This window comes from Prinia subflava, chromosome Z (assembly GCF_021018805.1).
Source record: "Prinia subflava isolate CZ2003 ecotype Zambia chromosome Z, Cam_Psub_1.2, whole genome shotgun sequence".
Classification (NCBI taxonomy): domain Eukaryota; kingdom Metazoa; phylum Chordata; class Aves; order Passeriformes; family Cisticolidae; genus Prinia; species Prinia subflava.
This window is the reverse complement of record NC_086283.1, coordinates 92783185-92802230: the sequence shown is the minus strand read 5'-3', so window position 1 is coordinate 92802230 and position 19046 is coordinate 92783185. Positions and strand designations below refer to the sequence as shown.

General features: G+C 39.5%; 2 protein-coding genes across 4 annotated transcripts in view; one reads left to right on the top strand and one right to left on the bottom strand.

Annotated features, from left to right (window-relative positions):
* The window catches only part of NDUFAF2 (NADH:ubiquinone oxidoreductase complex assembly factor 2), a 61248-nt gene extending 57985 nt beyond the window's left edge, over positions 1-3263 (bottom strand). Inside the window, exon 1 of the mRNA XM_063421945.1 lies at positions 2953-3263. Within this exon, the coding sequence (XP_063278015.1) occupies positions 2953-3079 (127 nt within the window). The 5' untranslated portion in view covers positions 3080-3263. The remainder of the gene's footprint in view (positions 1-2952) is intronic.
* Positions 3264-3279: 16 nt separating this feature from the next.
* Positions 3280-19046, top strand: part of ERCC8 (ERCC excision repair 8, CSA ubiquitin ligase complex subunit) — a 29657-nt gene continuing 13890 nt past the window's right edge. Inside the window, exons 1-7 of one of the 3 annotated variants that reach the window (XM_063421940.1) lie at positions 3280-3437; positions 5287-5382; positions 5533-5634; positions 13772-13895; positions 15482-15563; positions 16204-16272; positions 18860-18926. In XM_063421940.1, coding sequence (XP_063278010.1) covers positions 3361-3437; positions 5287-5382; positions 5533-5634; positions 13772-13895; positions 15482-15563; positions 16204-16272; positions 18860-18926 — 617 coding nt within the window. In that variant the 5' untranslated portion in view covers positions 3280-3360. Of the gene's footprint in view, positions 3438-5286; positions 5383-5532; positions 5635-13771; positions 13931-15481; positions 15564-16203; positions 16273-18859; positions 18927-19046 lie in introns of those variants that run through there. The other 2 variants (XM_063421941.1, XM_063421942.1) reach the window with 2 other exon arrangements.

Here is a 19046-nt window from a genome sequence, read left to right as displayed (position 1 = left end):
ACCTCATGGTCAAGTATGCCTAACAGTGAGTACTGTCAACTACTGTAACATAGGATAAATCAACAGAATAAAAAGCAATGTTTGAACACTTTCATTTAAAAAATCCATTTCTTTTTTGTTAGTAGAAGGCATGCTTACTTCTTTCAGAGATTTGTCATTCTGCTGAAGATGAATGATTAAGGTGCCTTTAGATCAAGATAAAGAACAGTGACAAATAGTATTCTCACAAAATCATAGCAGCAGTACTTCTCATATGACCTCTCCTATTCTCTATTTACATAGAGAAAGAAAAAGAGAGAATTTACTGACTGTGAATGATCACATGGAAGATATGGTCTTATTCCTCAACATGTCAAGTTTCACTTTTTGTATAGCTGAATTGTAAAAAGCCTTCTCTTAATTTGACGCCACAGATGAAAGAGAAGAATGGGAAAAGTGAATTAAACATTAGGCCTTTGCCAGATTTCCTATTCTGCTTTTTAATACACAATTTTTCCCAAATAATATGCATTTGATTGGGTCAAACTAGAGGAATTAAAAAGCTTAATGGTAAACTACTAGAAAAACTGAGGTCAGTATGGTTAGGAATTAGTAGACACTTTGTAAAATTCTACCCTTTCACTTTGTTTCAAGACATCTTGCAGAGCCTTATGCCATATAACAGTTTCTCCTCTTCATTCCCACTTCTGTGCCATTTCTAGCTTGCAATTTATTCTTCATCAGTCATTTTATTGTTTTATTAGTGTTTTCTACAGGAAGTAGAAAATTATTTTCAATATCAACTAAATGACTGAAAAATTACCAGCAGTGAGAAAGAAAATAGAGGAAAGAGAAGACCTCTCTTTTTTGGTGGCAGTAAAACATTGTGTCACTGTAAGCTGGTGGTGCAGAATTTTCAAGCTATCAAGTGAAAGTTAAACAAGGAGAATAAGAAACAAAAACCTAGCAACAGAGGAATACTAATAATTCAGCAGATCTACATTGTGTCATCTGTATCACTACAACAGACTTCAGTTGCAAGAGCCTTAAGGTCACGTAAGTTTCTCACAGATTTCACAGCTACAGTTGCAGAGCATTTAAGAGCTAGTCCTTCCTGCTCAAAGAAAAATCAGAGCAACTTCAACTCTGGAGTGTAAGTCTCAGTATTATTACAGTCCATCTGAAGAAAAATTAGGAAACACATGGTCTGACCATGTGGTCTTAGATAGAACTATTTCAATTCTTTACTAACTGCAAAAGCCTCTCATACCGTGCTCCTGCAGGCTACAGGCTATGTTCCACCTTTCCTGTCCTCCTATTGGCACTAGGACCACAGGTCCAAACAGAGTGGTAAACCTGGAAGTTGCAGCAGTTGACTCTCCCTGTGACAGGCATGCCAGCATAAGTTCTGATATCAAGAAAAAAACTACCAGTAGTTCTGATAGAAAAGTAATTTTTAACTGCTTAATAGGGACTGACATTGCAGCAATCACACAGAAGAAATTGAACTATAGTTTTCACTGTTTCTTGTTGCTAAAAGACAAAGCCTTTTGTACACTCCTCAAAGCCAGCATGAATCCCAGCAGTGAGAAGACGAAAAGTTGAAAGCAAGATCAAGAAGGTCTGGAAGCATATTAACTACAGCAGCATATCAACCCTGAGGAAAAACACACTACTGAGAAAAGGGTGTTCACAATTTCTTCCCAGATTCTTGTCTGACACTTGCTTTAAGTCACTGCCAGTTGTTCAGGAAGTTAAACAGCAAAACATGTCAGGGGAACTGTTCTAACAGGAAAATTACTCTAGAAGACACTATGTGTTTCTAAAGAGAAGGCATACTGACTTAGTAAGTGCAGTCTCAGACTTTCTGCTTCTTTTTGGAGTCTGATGAATAACAAGTAAAGAGCATCCACAGCCTCAGGATGCTCTATCTGATGCAGTCATACAAAAGATGTGAAGTCCAGCAAGCAGATAAACCAGCCTGTGCAGGGAGAGGAAAGAGGACTATAGAACATTTCAGCATATGCACCTGGCCATCTTCAGGGAACACACCTTCCATGAATTATTTATAATGCAGTATATCCACAGAGAATAAGGGCATTCACAGAGAATAAGGGCATCTGGATTCCCGGAACATGGGCAGAAACCTGGAAAAGTATTTTCTACTGGAGTGCAATAAATGTACATGTAAGAATTAATTTCACAGAATGACATAAGCAGTTAGGTTGGAAAAAAACTCTGAGATCATCAAGTGCAACCAACCTTTGACACCATGTCAACTAAACCACAGCAGTAAGTGCCACTAAGTTGTTTTGTGGACAGTTTCAGGGATGGTGACTCCACCACTTCCCTGGGGAGGCTGTTCCAGTCATTAACAGCCCCTTCTGTGAAGAAATTCATCCCGACATCTAACCTGAACCTCCCCTGGTGCAATTTGAGGCCATTTCCTCCAGTTGTGCCACTGGTTGCCTGCGGCAGGAGGCTGACCCCTGGCTACACCCCTCTGTCAGGCAGGTGTGGGGAGTGATAAGGTCTCCCCTGAGCCTCCTTTTCTCCAGGACAAACACCCCCAGCTGCCTCAGCTGCTCCTCACAGCCCTGGTGCTGCAGATCCTTCCCCAACTCCACTGCCCTTCTCTGGACTCCAGCTTTCAAAAGCTTATGCAGAAGCGCTCCAAATTACCAAGAAGAGCAGGAATTTGCTGCCTACCTATCTAGTACAGCCTGCGCTCTGAAACCCTCCAGTGAGTGGCTTTACGGTTCTTCTGGCATCAGAGCACCAGAAACTCGCACGTTTCCCGATGCGCCACACTTTCCTTCCAGTCACTGTTCAGCCACTATAATTTTTTATCACCCGCCGTCCAGCCGGCCCCCGGCTGCGGACGGCGGCGGGCGGGAGAGGGGCCACGCAGGGGCGCAGGGCAGGGCTCCGGCCGCGCCCGCCCGCAGCCGCCGGCGCGGCCCCGGTGCGTACCTGCGCGGTTCTCGTGCTTGGGCACCCGGTAGTACTTGTTGCCAAACTGGTCGGTGCCCACCAGCTCCTTGGCAGGCCCCACGAACCGCAGCCGCAGAGCGCGGAGCGCCTGCCAGGCGCGGCTCATGCCGGGATCCCGACGGCAAGGCCGCGGCGCCGCCGCCCACGGACACCGGGACGGGGACACGGGGACACGGGGACACAGAGCACACAGAGCACACAGAGCGCGCACCGCGTCCCGCTCCCGGCCCCGCCACCTCCCGCCCGCCGGAGCGCAGCGCGGCGCCGCCCGCCCGGCCCGGCCCGGCCCCGCCTATGGGCGCCGGGCGCGCCAGCAACGCCGCTGCCCATTGGCGCCGCCCGCCACAAGATGGCGGCGCGGCGCGGCGCGGGCCGAGCGCTCCCGCCATGTTGGGGCTCATGGCTGCTCGCCAGGCCGGGCTGGATGACCCCGCGCGGCTGCGCCGGGTCGAGCGCACCCGGAGGTACCGGGGCCGGGGCTGGGGACCCTGCGCGGGCAGGCCCGGGAGCAGCGGCCCCTGGCTCCGCCCTGCCGCGGGCCCTCGCTTGCCCGGCCCGCAGTGGGGCGGGGTGAGGAGCTGCGCTGCCGCAGGCCCCTTGTGCGCGGGGGCCGGGGCGGGGGTGCTGCGCGCCCACCCGCCTGGCCCCGGAGTGCGCCGCGGGGCTGTGGGTGGGTCGGCAGCCCTGGTGTTCGTGTACGGTGTGCTCAGCCCTGTGCACGGCGCAATACGCTTTGCCCCCCTCCCTGCACCTCGGAGTCAGTGCCCCTGCTGTCGGCGCGGTTCCTGCAGGGGTTCGATCTGCGTGCGGCTGTGCTCCGCTTGTGAGGAAAAGGGTGTTTGGAATGCTAGTGTGCCCTCAGCTGCTCGTCCTTCCTTTTCCCAAACTCGGCCTTTTGGCAGACTAAAGAAGGGTTAGATGCGGGGGTTTTCGTAGCGGTTTTTTGGGAAGTGGTGGCAGCATAGGCGGATTGTTAATGCTCCTGCTAAAGCTTATAATGTGATATTTGTTCAGTATCAGAGAATCTACTTTGCAGATGTATTTCAAGATAAATCCAATAAAGCCTACCTTAATTCAGTTCCTCTCACAACTTCTGGATCTGTGTTGGTGATTTATGGCTTTATGACGCTGTATCATTGTAAAACAAATATTTAAAATTTTAGTAAAAGTAAAAAAGAATTTTAGTAGTTCAGGAGGCTTCTTTCTGGCTGCATTTTGACAAGTTACGTCCCTCTGTGCCCTCAGCCTTCACATAGCATTCAGTGTTAAGAACGGTAATACACCAGGTGGACTTGACATTCCTTGGACAATTGTCTGCTTAGCATTTGCTTTCCTAAACTTTTTAATTTTGACTTAAAAAAGAAAAAAAAATCTGTAGTCTTAAGTGGATTTTATTTATAGCTACATTTTGAAGTCATATGTTTTAATACATTTCCACAGGGGGATTTCTTGCTTCCTAAAATTCCATCTGGAGCGCAAAGGTTTTAAATTTGGTATCTTGTATATGTAGAATTCTTATTCTGCGTGAATTCTTGCATAAATATGTTTCACATATTTAAGAGAGCTTAAATGATTTGCTGCTTTTATAGCATGTCTACAGACCTAATGTTGCCTATATCTGCCTAAGGTTCTCACATCAGGATTTTTTGCTACTTTAGGTGAAGCTGAGTAGGGGCACTATGCCTCACAGCTTTTCAGTTACCTACTTCGTTATGTTTTTGTTGTGGTCTTGTGGTATTTAAAAGTACAAGTTAAGAATTGCAGGTCAGAAAAGATTGTTTTGGAAGCTTCATCATTGGAGTAGCTTAGCTTTTGTTTAGTGTTGCAGAAAATGTAGCATACAGACTTCCTTTCATTAAAGGAAATACTGCAAACTTGATAAACTAAATTACTTTATCCACTAGGTGTCCGTAGTTCCAAGCAGGATGAAGCCTGAAATTAAACTACATGATGAAGCCTTAAAATAGCCAATATTTGTGGTGATTACAGCCTTCTTAATTACATTTTCCTTAGTGTTTTCTAATTACATTCCAGGTTTTGTTTAATATGTTGACCCCAAATGCAGTTTTGATTTTCCTTTGAGCCCGTTTTATATATGTATTTCTCTCTTGCCTTCCAAATAACAAAGTGGGGTTTTTTTGCCAACTTCACAAAACTTATTACTATCTCTCTGTTGTGTAGTTTTGCAAAAAAAGGCAAGGATGAGTGCAATGCATTGAAGAAGTATGCAACTAGGTTTCAGCTGTTCAGAGCTACATAATAACATTTAATAATTCTGTTCTTGTTCATCTCTCTTCCTTTTTTTCTGGGTAGGGTTCTAAGTTTGGATTTAAATAGAGATAGAGATGTGGAAAGAATACATGGAAGTGGTATCAACACCCTTGATATTGAGCCTATTGAGGGAAGATAGTAAGTATATACTTTGGTTGATAAAAATATACATTAAGTAATTCACTGTGTTTTGGTACTATGGATTTGCTGTCTTGTTGAACACTCTACTATACTGAGCATATTGAGATTATGAGTGTTTTAACTTTTGTGCTTTATTAACACTTTCAGCATGTTATCTGGTGGATCGGATGGTGTTATTGTACTTTATGACCTTGAAAACTTGAGCAGGAAACCAAGTTACACATGCAAAGCACTTTTTTCTGTTGGAAGGTAAGTACTCCAAAAGGCTTTTAAAAGTACATGATGTAGCTCTTGTGTGGCTAGAATTAAACTTGCAAATTAATGTCTGTTCTTATTTCTAGGATAAAAAGACTGTAGAAAATACTGCCAGAAATCTTTGAAGGGTAGTAGCAGGTGCTAATTGCTACTTCTTTATTTGGCTGCTCTAATAATTAAAATATATGTACAGTGACTCTGGTATTGTTTGAATGAAACTGTAGCAGTTTTGAAAATTAAAATGAAGGATATCAATTGTACTCATATGGAAACTAAAATTAGACAGTCCTACGTTGCTGTAGACGCCACAAAAAGAAGTTAGACCTAGTACACTAACCCCATATTTTAACAATAGAAAAAGAAAACAGGGAAAAAACTCACCAAACCATCCCCTAACTCGTAATTTCTCACCTGTGACTTTTCTTATTGTTTCATGTTGAACTTTGGTGCCTCTATGGCAGTAACTGAGAAAGAGGTTTTGGTACTGCTGTAGAAATATTCCCTGTATTCCACAAACATATATAGTACATATATTTGAGTAAATATACTTTTAAACGGGATTATTATTCAATTATTTGCATGATCCTTTTTATCTGTTTGGAAAAAAATCTAATACCTATTTTCAGTTGTTTGTTTTATTTCCCCTCTTTCCACCTTTACTAGTAGCTATTTTTAGTTCATCGGGTGTTCAGCAGGTACAGAAGTGATTGAGACAAAACTTCTTAAGAACAAGTTTGAATGAAGACAGATGTGTTACTGCAAACATGGGATGTATTTTTCTAAAGAGCTGCCATGCTGTGTGTAATCTTTATAAAGAGTTAAAGCCTTTATTGATTTGTCAGGCTGTCCCTGCAGGCAATACAATTTTTTCCATTACAGACACTAAGTCTTCTTGCAGAAGCTGTTTTTTTTTCCTTTATTTGGATAATAGGCTTGTCTAGTAGGTTAGAACTTCGCCTAAGATTCACAGTAAGAGATATTCTACTTTATAAGGTAGCTGCATTTTCCCCTTATTTTTTCCCAGTATACAAATTATTTGAGGTCTAAAAGTCAGAATCTTCATGAGTCAGGTATACAAGAACAGAACAGATTTGTAACAATGAAAGGCCTTAGCAATATCTTGGATCATAAAAAAGAAAAAGGCAAATAGCTAGCAACATAGCAAAGAAGACGTGTTGATGGCTGGACTTCTTGCAAAAGATTATTTTAAATTGTAGTTAAGAAGATAAAATGACTATGCATCCTCATATCTCAAAGTTGAGATGAATTCTGAAACAGATGCAGCAAATTGAAGAAATTCAAGCTAAGAAGGCACAACAAAATAAGAAAGCTGTCAAATCTGTGCTAAAATCAGGTCATTGTTAACTTCAGTTAGGTCAGTAGAACTATTCCATCCTTGAAGGTTCTGTTTAGGAGGATGGTCAGTTGGTTGTCTGTTTCTTGGGTAGCTATTAATTTGCATAGATGAGTCTTTTATTTCTCACCACTCAAGGCATAAATTTTGTTAGTAGAATTGGATTTTGTGTGGCACTGTTCTAAATGACAGGTTTATGATTATTATTGCTTAAATACACTTAATAGGTTCTTGACTCAATTATTCATAGCATTCATGAAGCTTTCCTAGTATGTTTTAAATACTTACTGTGCCTAATTAGCTACAGTTTGTATATATCTTCAGATGCTTGGAATATTATTCAGAGTGCCTGACTTAATAAATTAATTTATACTTCAGAAACACTTCCCTCTGTCTAGCTCCTGTCATTGAAAAATGTAGTGCAGACATGTTGTGAAAGTTTGCCTGTCTTCCAAGTTGGCAGGGCAGAATGCAGGTCTGGTCTAAGTTGCTTAAGAAATAAGCTCCTGCTACAGGCCCTTTAAAGCTGTTTCTAAATAGACCCTGAACTGGGCTTGCTGATGATCCAGTAGTATAGAACAACAAAAGAGAATTCCTGGTGGTAGGCTGTGATTCTCGTGTTTCTCATCTACAATATAGGGCTACTATTACAAATACAAAAATAAAGCTTTCCCTGCTTTTCTGAGAGTCAGCACAAAGAGCTTTACCTGGTTTCGTATGATTAATGCTGTCCTGTGACAAAACCTGCCACTAAAGAGTAACCAAAGTTACTGGTACCAAGAGTACCAGTTTCTAGATAATATGCAGATAATACTTACCTTTAAGGTAGTCTCTGCTACTCAAAACATGTCTAGGAAGAATGAATGACAGTACTATCCATAGAATAGTATATCCATTCTACTATCCATAGAATAAATTCTTTATTTTTGTTTGGAGAAAAGGCTGGGATATTTTGAATAATGAATGAAAATACTTCATATGGAATGAACTGGGAATAATGTACATCCTGAGACATAAGACTAGGCTGAATGGCATGTAGCCACTACTAAGCTTAGTTAGATCAAAGATGATTTCCTGCAGAGCTACTCAAGAGTTTGCTAGTTCATTCCTCAGCTCTGTGGGTTATGGGAGAAATAATTGTTCTTGTACAGAGTTGATTACAGTCCAGTGTTGTGCACTTATAGTTACTGTACCCGAATAGTTCCATGGGTTTAGATTTTTCTGCACAGTGCTTAGAAATGCCTTTCCAGGAGTAACCTCACTCTGATTCAAGCTTGATTTCCTGGCTCTGCAGGTACTAAAGATTTTTAGCTTCCCATGGTTTAACTCCAGCCAGCAATCAAGTTCTGCACAGGTGCTTGCTTACTCCTCTACCAGTGGGATCAGGGAGAGAAGTGGAAGGGTCAAAGCTAGAAAACCCCTAGGTTAAGATAGTTTAATAGGGAAAGCACAAGCTGCAAATGCAAGCAAACCAAGGAATTAATTCACTGCTTCAGCCGTCTCCAGGAGAGCAGGGCCCCATCACACATAATGGTTACTTGGGAAGAAAAATGCCATAATTCCAAATGTGTCTCCTCCTCTTTCCTTCTTGCCTCCATCTTTATATACTGCACTTGATGTTACATGGTCTGGAATACCCCTTTGGTCAGCTGGAGTCACCTGTCATGGCTGTGTTTCTTCCCAACCTCCCAGGCACTCCCAGCCCCCTCACCAGGATGTCAGTATGAAAAGCAGAAAAGGCTTTGGGTCTCTGTATGCCCTGCTCAGCAATAACAAAAGCATCTCTATGTTACCAGCTCTGTTCAGCACAAATCCCATGCCAGGCACTGTGAAGAAAATTGATTCTACTCCAGCCAAAACCAACACACCTTCCTGAAGAAGAGATGCATGAAATTTGTTGACATTTAGCACTGTGCCAGAGTAACAGGTCATTCTAGGACATGCCTCAGAGACAGAGGAGCAATGCAGAAGTCATTAAAGTAAGCTCAGAAGTTGCTCCATACCTCTTGCTTAGTATTGTCAGGCTAACTCTCCTGTCTTTTTTGCTTTGTAGCAACCCAAGTGAGCTGAAAGGTTTATTAGCTCAGATGAAATCAGATCTATAGATGTCTGGTGAGAAGGGAAGATTTCCTCGACCCCTGGTGTTAGTCTGTCAGTGCCCCGGGAAAGCTGAGACCTTTGTGTCCAGCTAGCCCCTAAGCTCCCTGTTACAGGGTCCCTTCACTGAATAGTCCTGCTGGATCAGAGGGTGGTTTGACTGACTTGTTCAGGGACACACACCAACAGCATAAGAGAGACCCCCTCAGTGGGGTTTCCCACTTTATTCCGGTATATTACCCACTGCCAGTGAGTGCCAGTGTCCATGAGCTGTGGGATAACATTCTTTATTAATAAGAGAAACCTATGACAGGTTAAGTTTCAAGACCTGCCAGTGATTGTTTCTGACTGCAAAAATATGTTCAGACCAATATATAGACAAGATTTAATCCCTAATAAAGCACACATAGAGTAAGGTTCTTAGTAACACGGATTCCTCTGGGAAAGAAGACTGATCACCTTGTTGGCTGATCCCAGAAGTTATGATGGAATCTTTCCTAACTTCACCCTTCTTGACTTATATTATTCCATTATGTTTAGTTGAAGCTTGAGGTACTATACTCTTGTTACTAAATGTTGTAAAATTCTCTCCCTTTGCTCTTAAAGATAGACTCAATAAAATGCAGAGCACATGCTTGATGAGGGGCAATCTTCCATTGGAGGTGGTAAATTGAGGTTAGCTCAGTTGGTTAGAGCATGGTGCTAATAATGCCAGGGTTCAGGGTTTGATTCCTATATGGGCCATTCACTTAAGAGTTGGGCTTGATGATCCTTGTGTCTGCCTTCCAACTGAGAATATTCTGTGATTCTGAATTTCGGGATGGAGGTCTGTGTTAGTGTTACAGCTAGATGATAATGAATTAGATGATAATGTCCTTGGATGAACCGAGTTCATCCAAGGACAGCGATTTCACCACAGCTGCAGGTTGAACAGCAAGATATCTTCTTCTGTCTCCTTTGGTGGACAGGTGCAATGTGGTTTATCAGACAGAAAATACCCCTCCCTGCCTGGATTTCAACAGTGCCTGACCACGGTGTCTCGGCTCCACCTCCCATTTCATCTGCCTTAGCAGGTGCTTGAGGTTGCAGGCTCTTTGTAGGGGGAGTCATTGTGGAATAGCTTTCAATCGTGCTCACCACATTCCATCCAGAAGAAACAACTGCACTTCACCTTATAATTCCATATCATTACAGCTTCTGTTAGGATGTGAATATAACTTCTCAATTTTCCTGTAATTTTACCCCCAGCCATCATTCCACATAATCCACCCATGACTAGTCACTCAAGCTTCACAATATCCAAATAGAATTCCAGAATGTTTCACACTTTCATACAGTGCAGATGATCTAATACATTTGTAGTGTGTGGTTATCTGGTATTAGTGATGGTAGCCAGTAGGCTAATTGTTACATAATTATCCAAACCTTAACATACAATATAATTATTAGAACAAAAAGCAAAAGAGTTACCATCAACAAAATGACGACAGGGTGAAGCACTCTGTTGAGAATTCTAGTAGCTTTTAGTGACCATCCAAAAAGGGTGTCCCACCACTTTCTTCACGTACTCCATCATGTGATTTATTTCTTCCACATCATGATAGATAGTAAACAAAGTCTGTTGTCCATTTTTGGGGGGTTTGTTTTGAACAAGCAGCTCAGGTCTTCGTCCTGTAACAAGTTCTTTACCAGCATAAGGTTCTTACCTATGGGAGTGGCTGCAGTCTTGAATCAGAATATAATTAGATTTTAATATTTTAATAGGATACAATAGGAGCTGAATAACTAAAATTATATTTCATAATATTGACAAAGTTATAGCACAAATATGAGAGTTATTACTTGTGTCTACAATAATGTTATCCACAAATACAAAATTACAGGAGGGTCTCATAAAAGCACATCATTTACCAATATACGTTGTAGTTTCCAAGTTTTCATTAGGGTGAATCTCAAAATGAGAAATATTTTGCTTGGTGTCATAACAAATGCCTTGGGTTTTGATGGTGTTACATTCACAAATGTATCCTTGTTGCTCTCATGCAATGTACATGTTGGCATCAGTAGTCTCCCATTTATTTGCATTTTTTCAGGCCCATACTCTACACTCAAGAGGATAATTCTGTTGTGGTTTAATCCTAATGCAATGACTGGGTATAAATCATATAGTGAAGCACAGTATATTGTTAACACAAAAGCTTGGCTCTGCTGCTGGTGGGCTCATAGGTGAAATTGACTAAGTACCAGCAGAACTGGAATTTCTTTGAAATTCAATTGTAGTATCCCAAATTACCTCTCAAATTTCAATGAGTAATGGTTTCTTTGCCTTCCTTTGTGATTGCAGCTGTCATCAGTGCATCCACAGTTGAGCTTGAATAGAAGTAAGAGCTAAAGAAACATTGGTTTGGACTATGCTAAGTACATATGTGATCAATTGATAGTCTTTTTCATTAATTCCCTCCCCCTGAGGTAATATATCTATTTGAAACCATTGATTAGGTCCCAAAGCCGAAAGGGGAGATCATAGAGGGTGTTCTGGTTTAAGTCACTATTTATTGTGGCTAGTTTTGTTTCTTAGTAAGTCAGAGTCTATGCCATTTAGAACTCCCCATCCTGTTCCCAGGATGCCAGTTGCATCCTTCCTGGTTTGCCTGGAGGAAGTGAGGGTTTGTTTATGCAGCCATGCTCTCTATCCTGCATAAGAGGTTTTCAGGAGCAGTGAGCAAGCTGATTGGATTGTGGAAACATTATTCTGCATCAACAGTTCAGCTTATTTGAGAAACCGTGTTGGGTTAAATAACATTTACTGTTGACCCGTATTCTTGACTAAGGAGGGAACAATGCTGTAGGTGTGAGGAGGCAGTTCGATAGAAGGCTGAGGCTAAGTTGTTAAAAATGGCACTTCAGCAATTTTGAATTGAAGGCCCACATTCAGCCCAGAATTTGGGTCTATTCAAAGACAAATCAGAGGTGTTGGATGTGATATTTTAAAGGTATGCCAACACTCCTGTTTAGGAGAAAAGTATGTATGATTTTTCCCTTCAGCGTAATTCACTTTGGCATAGCTTACAACACTGTGCAAGACTGCTGTCATGCATTTAGTTATTTTGAATTCAGCATCCCATTGAGATGATGTCTCTTTTAATTCCCTTCAAAAGGTGAAAGGTGTTGATTTTCATTTTCCTTTGTGGTGATCCACTCCTGCCTTTAAAAGATAGTGTTATACAATGCTGCTGTAGACAAATTTAGGCCAGGCATCGGTACACCCAGAAGTGCACACTCTTCTATCCACGGCAGTACTCAAGATCTACGTCTCTGTTTGCGTAATGATACCCCTGCAATACTGAGTGCTTGTGCAGGCCAGGACATTTGATAGCACAATGCAAGGATAAGAGCTGAAGCAAGGAAATCTCATGAGCTGTTTTCCAACTGCAGTTGCAGCCACTTGAACTGTTTTGTTTTAAGTACTGCATTTAGCTGAGATATTTTCTTCATGGTAGTTTGTATAGTAGTATGTTTTGGACTTGTAACCAGTCTTGATAACAGACTGATGTTTTAGTGAGTGCTGAACAGTGCTTGGTGGTGTCAAGGCATTCACCATTCCCCACTGCCCCTTCAGGGGGTGGACGCTATGAAGGAACTGTTGGAACACTTGACCCATGTTGACCAGAGACATACTGATATTCCATACCATAAAATGTCATGTGCAGCAGTCTAAGCCTATGGTGAGGTTGCATCACTTCACTGGTTGGGGGTTTGGTTGGTTTGTTTGTTTTTTCCCTGGGGATGTAGAGTTTGTTTTGATCTGTTCCTGTTCATTTACTAAAATGTGTTAATCTCAATCCACAACCTTTCACACTTTAGCCATTTGAATGCTCTCCCTCATCCTGTTGGAGAGGGTAGAGTGAGCAAGCAGCTGCCTTTGGGTCCCTGAAGCTGGATCCATGTGAATCCAGCTCAGATATGAGTCATCTACCAGGTATTTGAATGACTATATTAGTCAGAGCGTGGTCAGTTGAGTCCATATCCTGGAGCTGTCAAGTTTGGCTCTGCTGTCAGTTCTTTCTGCCAGAGATAATTATTCATTATATTACAGTCTTTAAATATCCAGTTTAGTTGAAAGTTTCCTGTTGTTCTTCTTCTTTCATTTCTGAATGCAAATACAAATTACACTCAGTAACAGCCTACTGACAGAGAGCAGTCTGCTCAGTCTGCTTTGTCAGACAGGGATTGCCAATAACTCTGTAGCTGTAATTATCCACTAATTGTAATGAATTTTTGTAACTGTATGTGTGATTGTATTTTTCAGTGGATCCATTTTAAAGAACCATTTTTAAGTGATTTCTAGTGTTAGACCATCACATTTAATATGAGATTTGTAAACATTGCAACTTAGACATTTCAAAAGACTTTTTTTCTATGCCTAATGAGTGTCTTGAGATATGCTACAGTTACCGTATTTTGAAAAGGTAATGATCTGTAATTTCTTGAAATGAAGACTCTTCAAAGTAATTCTTCAAGGTGTTGGTTGAATGAAAATCAAGCCAACAAAAATACAGTTCTTGAACACCTCAGGACAAATTAAGAAAAATGTTTATATTTTCAACTTATCAAATACCAAGACGACTACAAGATGATTATCAAAACTCTAACCAGTTGGAATATTTTCCTTGATTTTAGGAGTCATCCTGATGTACATAAATTCAGTGTGGAGACAGTCCAGTGGTATCCTCATGACACTGGCATGTTTACATCCAGCTCATTTGATAAAACCTTGAAAATATGGGATACAAATACTTTACAAGTAAGAGAGTATCTACAGATTGCAACCTTCTTTGTGTACATGTTATTTATTGCATATCTGAAGTTCTTGCAGAGGTGAACAGGACTATGCATTTTGAAGATGAAAGCCAGCCACCTGTTAGAACTGTGGGTGCAGCAGCAGGGTGATCTGGCATTTGTGTACACCTTGGTGTGTACCTGCCCATTTCTGAAGACCTGAATGTCTAAACTGTAGGAGAGCTTGGAACCCATGGGACAGTTCCTTGCTGCTTTTGCTGTGAACAGGAATACAGCTAGTTGAATTTTTGGTGGGTGAACTTGCCCAGCAAGGTCTAGTCTGCAGTTCATTCTTGGAGATTGTTGAGTTTAATGGGGCTACAGTGGGGCAACTTATTTTTAATAACCAGCATCTAATAACCAGCCCTTTTGAAGGACTGGTGGTCTTGACATGCAGGATCCAGGTCCAAAATTCTGCTGTTGTAAGCACTATAGACACCATTTCTAAAAATCAGTAGAGAATGAGAGAAACAATTAAAAATACTCTAACCAATGTAACTGACATTAATAAGGTACACAGATTATTTAGGATTTTTGTTGCTTTGACTCACTAATCCTCCTATCTTGTGTTGAACTGTAAATTCATGACTTCAGTTTGTCGTGTTCCCTATGAACATTTACATTGAATCATAGTATCATTGATATGTAAATAGTCATAGGGAACAGGAATTTACATTAATACTATTTGACTGCTGTTTCACAGATAGTGAAAGATTTTTTTCAGAAAAGAGGTCTGTCAACCTAGGGACATAATAGGGAACAAATTTTAAGCATTTTGGGTTGTTGGGTTTTTTTAATATATAAATATATTTTTTAAAATATAAATCTTCTCATAAACAATGAAGTTTCCAAATAGTTAGTTCTGTGACCATCTCTTAAAAGACACAGTCTACATGTAAAGTTTATTGAATGACCTGTTCTGCCTCTAATTGGTGTTTTTGAAAGTACAGACAGCTCAGTTTTAAGAGAGTTTTCATATACAGTATTTTAGAATGAGACAACAAAAGCGGTTTATCTGGAAGACATTATACTTAATCAAGTAAATATTAATGTTTATTAAAATGAATATGTTCCATTAGTTTTAAACACTTACAAGGCAGATAATAGTTTTATATGGGAGTGTTTTATTTTTTTTTTAGGACCTGAAAATAGTATAGTATTCGTGAATGAAAAGGGGCTTTTAGCTTTGCCTTAAGTGCCTTCTTCCTGTTGATTCTATTTCCATGTGATAACCTATTTGTTTACTTACTAGCTTTATTAATTTTTGATAAACTGTAATCATTGCCATTTATGCTTCTCATTTGTCAGTTTTCTTGGTCTGTGTTTTGGGTCATCTCTGGTGTTGTCCTACTGTTGGCAACAGGCTTACTCTGTGATGTTTGTGTGATCTGGCTTCTAACCACGAGACTTATCATTACTATGTGAATAGTAATATTTGTATTAGTCTTACTTGTAGCTGTTACTTGAAAAATAATGGTGAGCGTTTACATTCTGCTAATATATTGCATTGTAATCATTTTTTTTGCTAAACAATAATGTGTTTATTATCAGCCTGCAGATGTATTTCACTTTGAGGGAACAGTCTATAGCCATCACATGTCTCCAATTGCTACAAAGCATTGTTTAATAGCAGGTATGTATCTATTTTTAAGAAACAGATATATAGAGATACATATGTATAAATAGATAAGGTTTATAATAATAAGCAAGTAATATTTCAGTTGTGTTTTTTCCCCTACTCTGTCTTATTTTTACATAAATCAAGTCTTCATAAGACGTAAGTTTACCGGTACAGTAAAATACTATCCATTAGCTGGCTAATGTCAATGAGAGTATCGTATTTGTTCTTCTGAAATAATGCATCAATCAGTTCTCCTGACTGATAAAATTCTTAGTTATAATTAGATTTTTTCATTACATAAGTTATCATTTAAAAGCTATTAGATCCAAATATAGTAAATTTTGTAAATAGATCTGTGTATTGCTTACATGTACGCAATTTAACTATGTTCAGCAAAAAAATATTGGAGGAGGTATTTTTAGGTTTCTCAAGTACTGCCCTGTTTACCTCCAGTTTCTAAATTTTGTTTGTTACATGGTAAATTTGTTTGGACTAAAAATGTAAATCTATTAATAGAAGCATTGCTCTGACTGAATGAGCAGTTATGCAGCTAGCATTTTCTTCTATTTTTTTGTCATTACTAAGATTTTTTTGTTGTTGTTCTCTCAAATGCTGGGGGGTTTTTTAGCTGTCTTTGTTTCTCTTGTTACAGTTGGTACCAAAAGCCCCAAAGTACAGCTCTGTGACTTGAAGTCTGGATCCAGTTCTCACATTCTGCAGGGTACTTTTTAGTCTGAAACATAAATGTTAAACAATAACTACTTTGAGTAAAAACAAGTCCTGTAAAGAAACACTGTATACAATGTAGTCTTTGTCAGTAACTAACATGACTAATTTCTTTATAGCTGTTTGTGAAAGTTACACAGTGGCAAAAGATTTTTCTGGGTGTTTTTCTAACGCTAACGAATTGCAGAATACAAACCTTAATCAATGAGCAGTTACTACAGATGTTTGGCCATTTTCATGGTCTAATCAATACTGATTACTATTTATTACATGCTTAAATGTAGTCATTGGTTTTGGTCATTATGGAGTGGTTAATAAGTGGTGTTTTACTTGGTCTTTAAAAAAAAAAAGACCAAGTAAAACAACAGAAACTCCCCACGACCCCAGAAAAGAAATCCCCCACCAAAACAAAAAGAGAACTTCACTGATTTTAACAAAATAACCCATGGAAGTGTCAGAATGGATTTGTTTAGAAGTTTCTGATTTACATAGAACAAGGTTTCTATAAAAGGATGTTATCAAATCCTTTGTGTTTGCCTAATTCAGTTAAATGGAAGATTTTACTGTTCCATAATTTCCATAATCCATTACTTTGGGCACTGAATGAGAATTTGCCTTTGGTGGCCCTTTTCTAATGTGTACTTTTTAGAGTGTTAGTATGTATACACATGCTGAAGAGAACGCAATTATGAGGCAAATCTTCATGCTTCAAACTGCAGAAAAACATTAAGTCAAACACAGCAATGTGTTTGCAAATGCATCTTTATTTCTTCACTGGCCATCTAAGTCTAAAAGAAGCCTAGGTAATTTTTTTGTAATGCGGAGCTTAAGCTGTTAAACTTCCACGAACTGAATTGGCTACAAGAGGCATCTCATGTTCTGTTTCTAGAACCAAGAGCTCCAGAGAGGGCAGTGACAAAAACAGTTCTCTAAAGACCCTGCTTAGTTTCATCAGAGCTTCTTAATTTTGACACAAGATTTAATGCTTTTCAGGCACAAGCTCTATTGTGTCTTTGTACACAGTCTTTACAAAGTCTAATAGCTCGTTACTTCAAGTGCAATATTGGAGGAATAAGTGGAAGGAGAATATGTTATTGATTTAGCATAATTTAGTAATTCTTTGCAGAACTGAAGCAATGGGTAGTGTCTTGGCCGTATGTATGAATGTTTTCACATAGGCTAACTCTAGCAGCTGAAATGGAGATATATGTATGGCTGTATTTTAACTAATGGATCCCAATAAATCTATCTGCTCTGAGCCTTCTAAGTGTATCCTGTAGTACCTGTATCTTGGAGGTTTTTCCTATTATCCTGATCATTGCAGTGCTTTGATTAATTAAGGTAATGGGAAAGCACCTAGTAAAATATGCACCAGGAACAAGGTGGTTCACACCACCTCTAAACAGCGTTAGCAAAAATGTATTATATGATTTAGTTTATTTTTCAGCAGTATGTTATGACATGAAGCATGGTTGCAGCCTTTCGATTTAGAAAATCTTATCCTTCCCATTGTCTGTATTTATTTAACATAACTTTCCAAGTTTTTAAAGTGTGTGCATGCATATGTGTATTAAGAAAAAACAAACAAAACCCCAAAAAACTATACATATCTATATATATCTATATATATCTATATATATCTATATATATCTATATATATCTATATATATCTATATATATCTATATATATCTATATATATCTAAGAACCTTTCAGATCATTGAATCCACCTGTGTAACCCAGCACTGCCAAATCCACCACTGAATTATGTTTCTAAGTGCCACATCTCTACATCTTTTGCATATTCCCATGAGTAATAACTCAACCACTGCCCTGGGGGTATGGGAAGTATGAGAATTATTCGTAATAGCCAATCAAAACCTCCATTGGTGCAACTTGAGGCCACTTCCTCTCCTGTTGTATGTTTCCTGGGAGACTGACCCAGGTAACTGACCCACCTAATTACAGCTTTTTTCATGTAGTTTTAGAGAGCAGTAAGGTCCCCTCAAACCTCCAGACTAAACACCCCTAGCTCCCTCAGCTGCCACTCACAGTACTTGTGCTCAACACCCTTCACTAGCTTCATTGGTACCTTTCCCTTAAGGGGAAAAAAAAAATGACAAACTCAGGACAAAATTCTTAGAAGATAAAATGAGTAAAGTTTTAATTGTAAGTGTAAGCGTATAAGGTAGAGGTAGTTTATGTTGAACACTATTGAAGTATTTGAAGAAAAATAAGTGGGAAGTTCCTTCCCATTGTGTATGAGAATACCAGTGTTGCACAAAAAGCTGTGGCTGAGCTGTAATGTATTTTTTAAAGATAAACCTATCTTTATTATCAGAAATTACAGACATGTAACTCTGTGTGTATCACTTTCTGCACACTGCAGTCCCACTCAAGGAAGAAGAAGAAAGAGAAATAACTTCTGTCCCAAAATAATATAGTTTCACAAAATTTAAATTGATACTACAATTCAAATTATTATTCTGGCTTGGTAAATCCTACACAATTAAATACTTGCTTTTACTTTCAGTTGTTTACATTAAATGGCATGTATAATAAGCTTTTTCATGTAATTCTTAGGTCACAGACAAGAAGTATTGGCAGTGTCTTGGTCCCCACGTCATGAATATATTTTGGCAACAGGAAGGTAGGGATATTGCTGAATTGTTAAATGCACTGGAATGTTGGTCAGTAAAAATTTTATATATTCTTTATGCAGACCTATTTCAATTCAAATGCACTTCTGGAGTTAATTTTCTTAATTGAC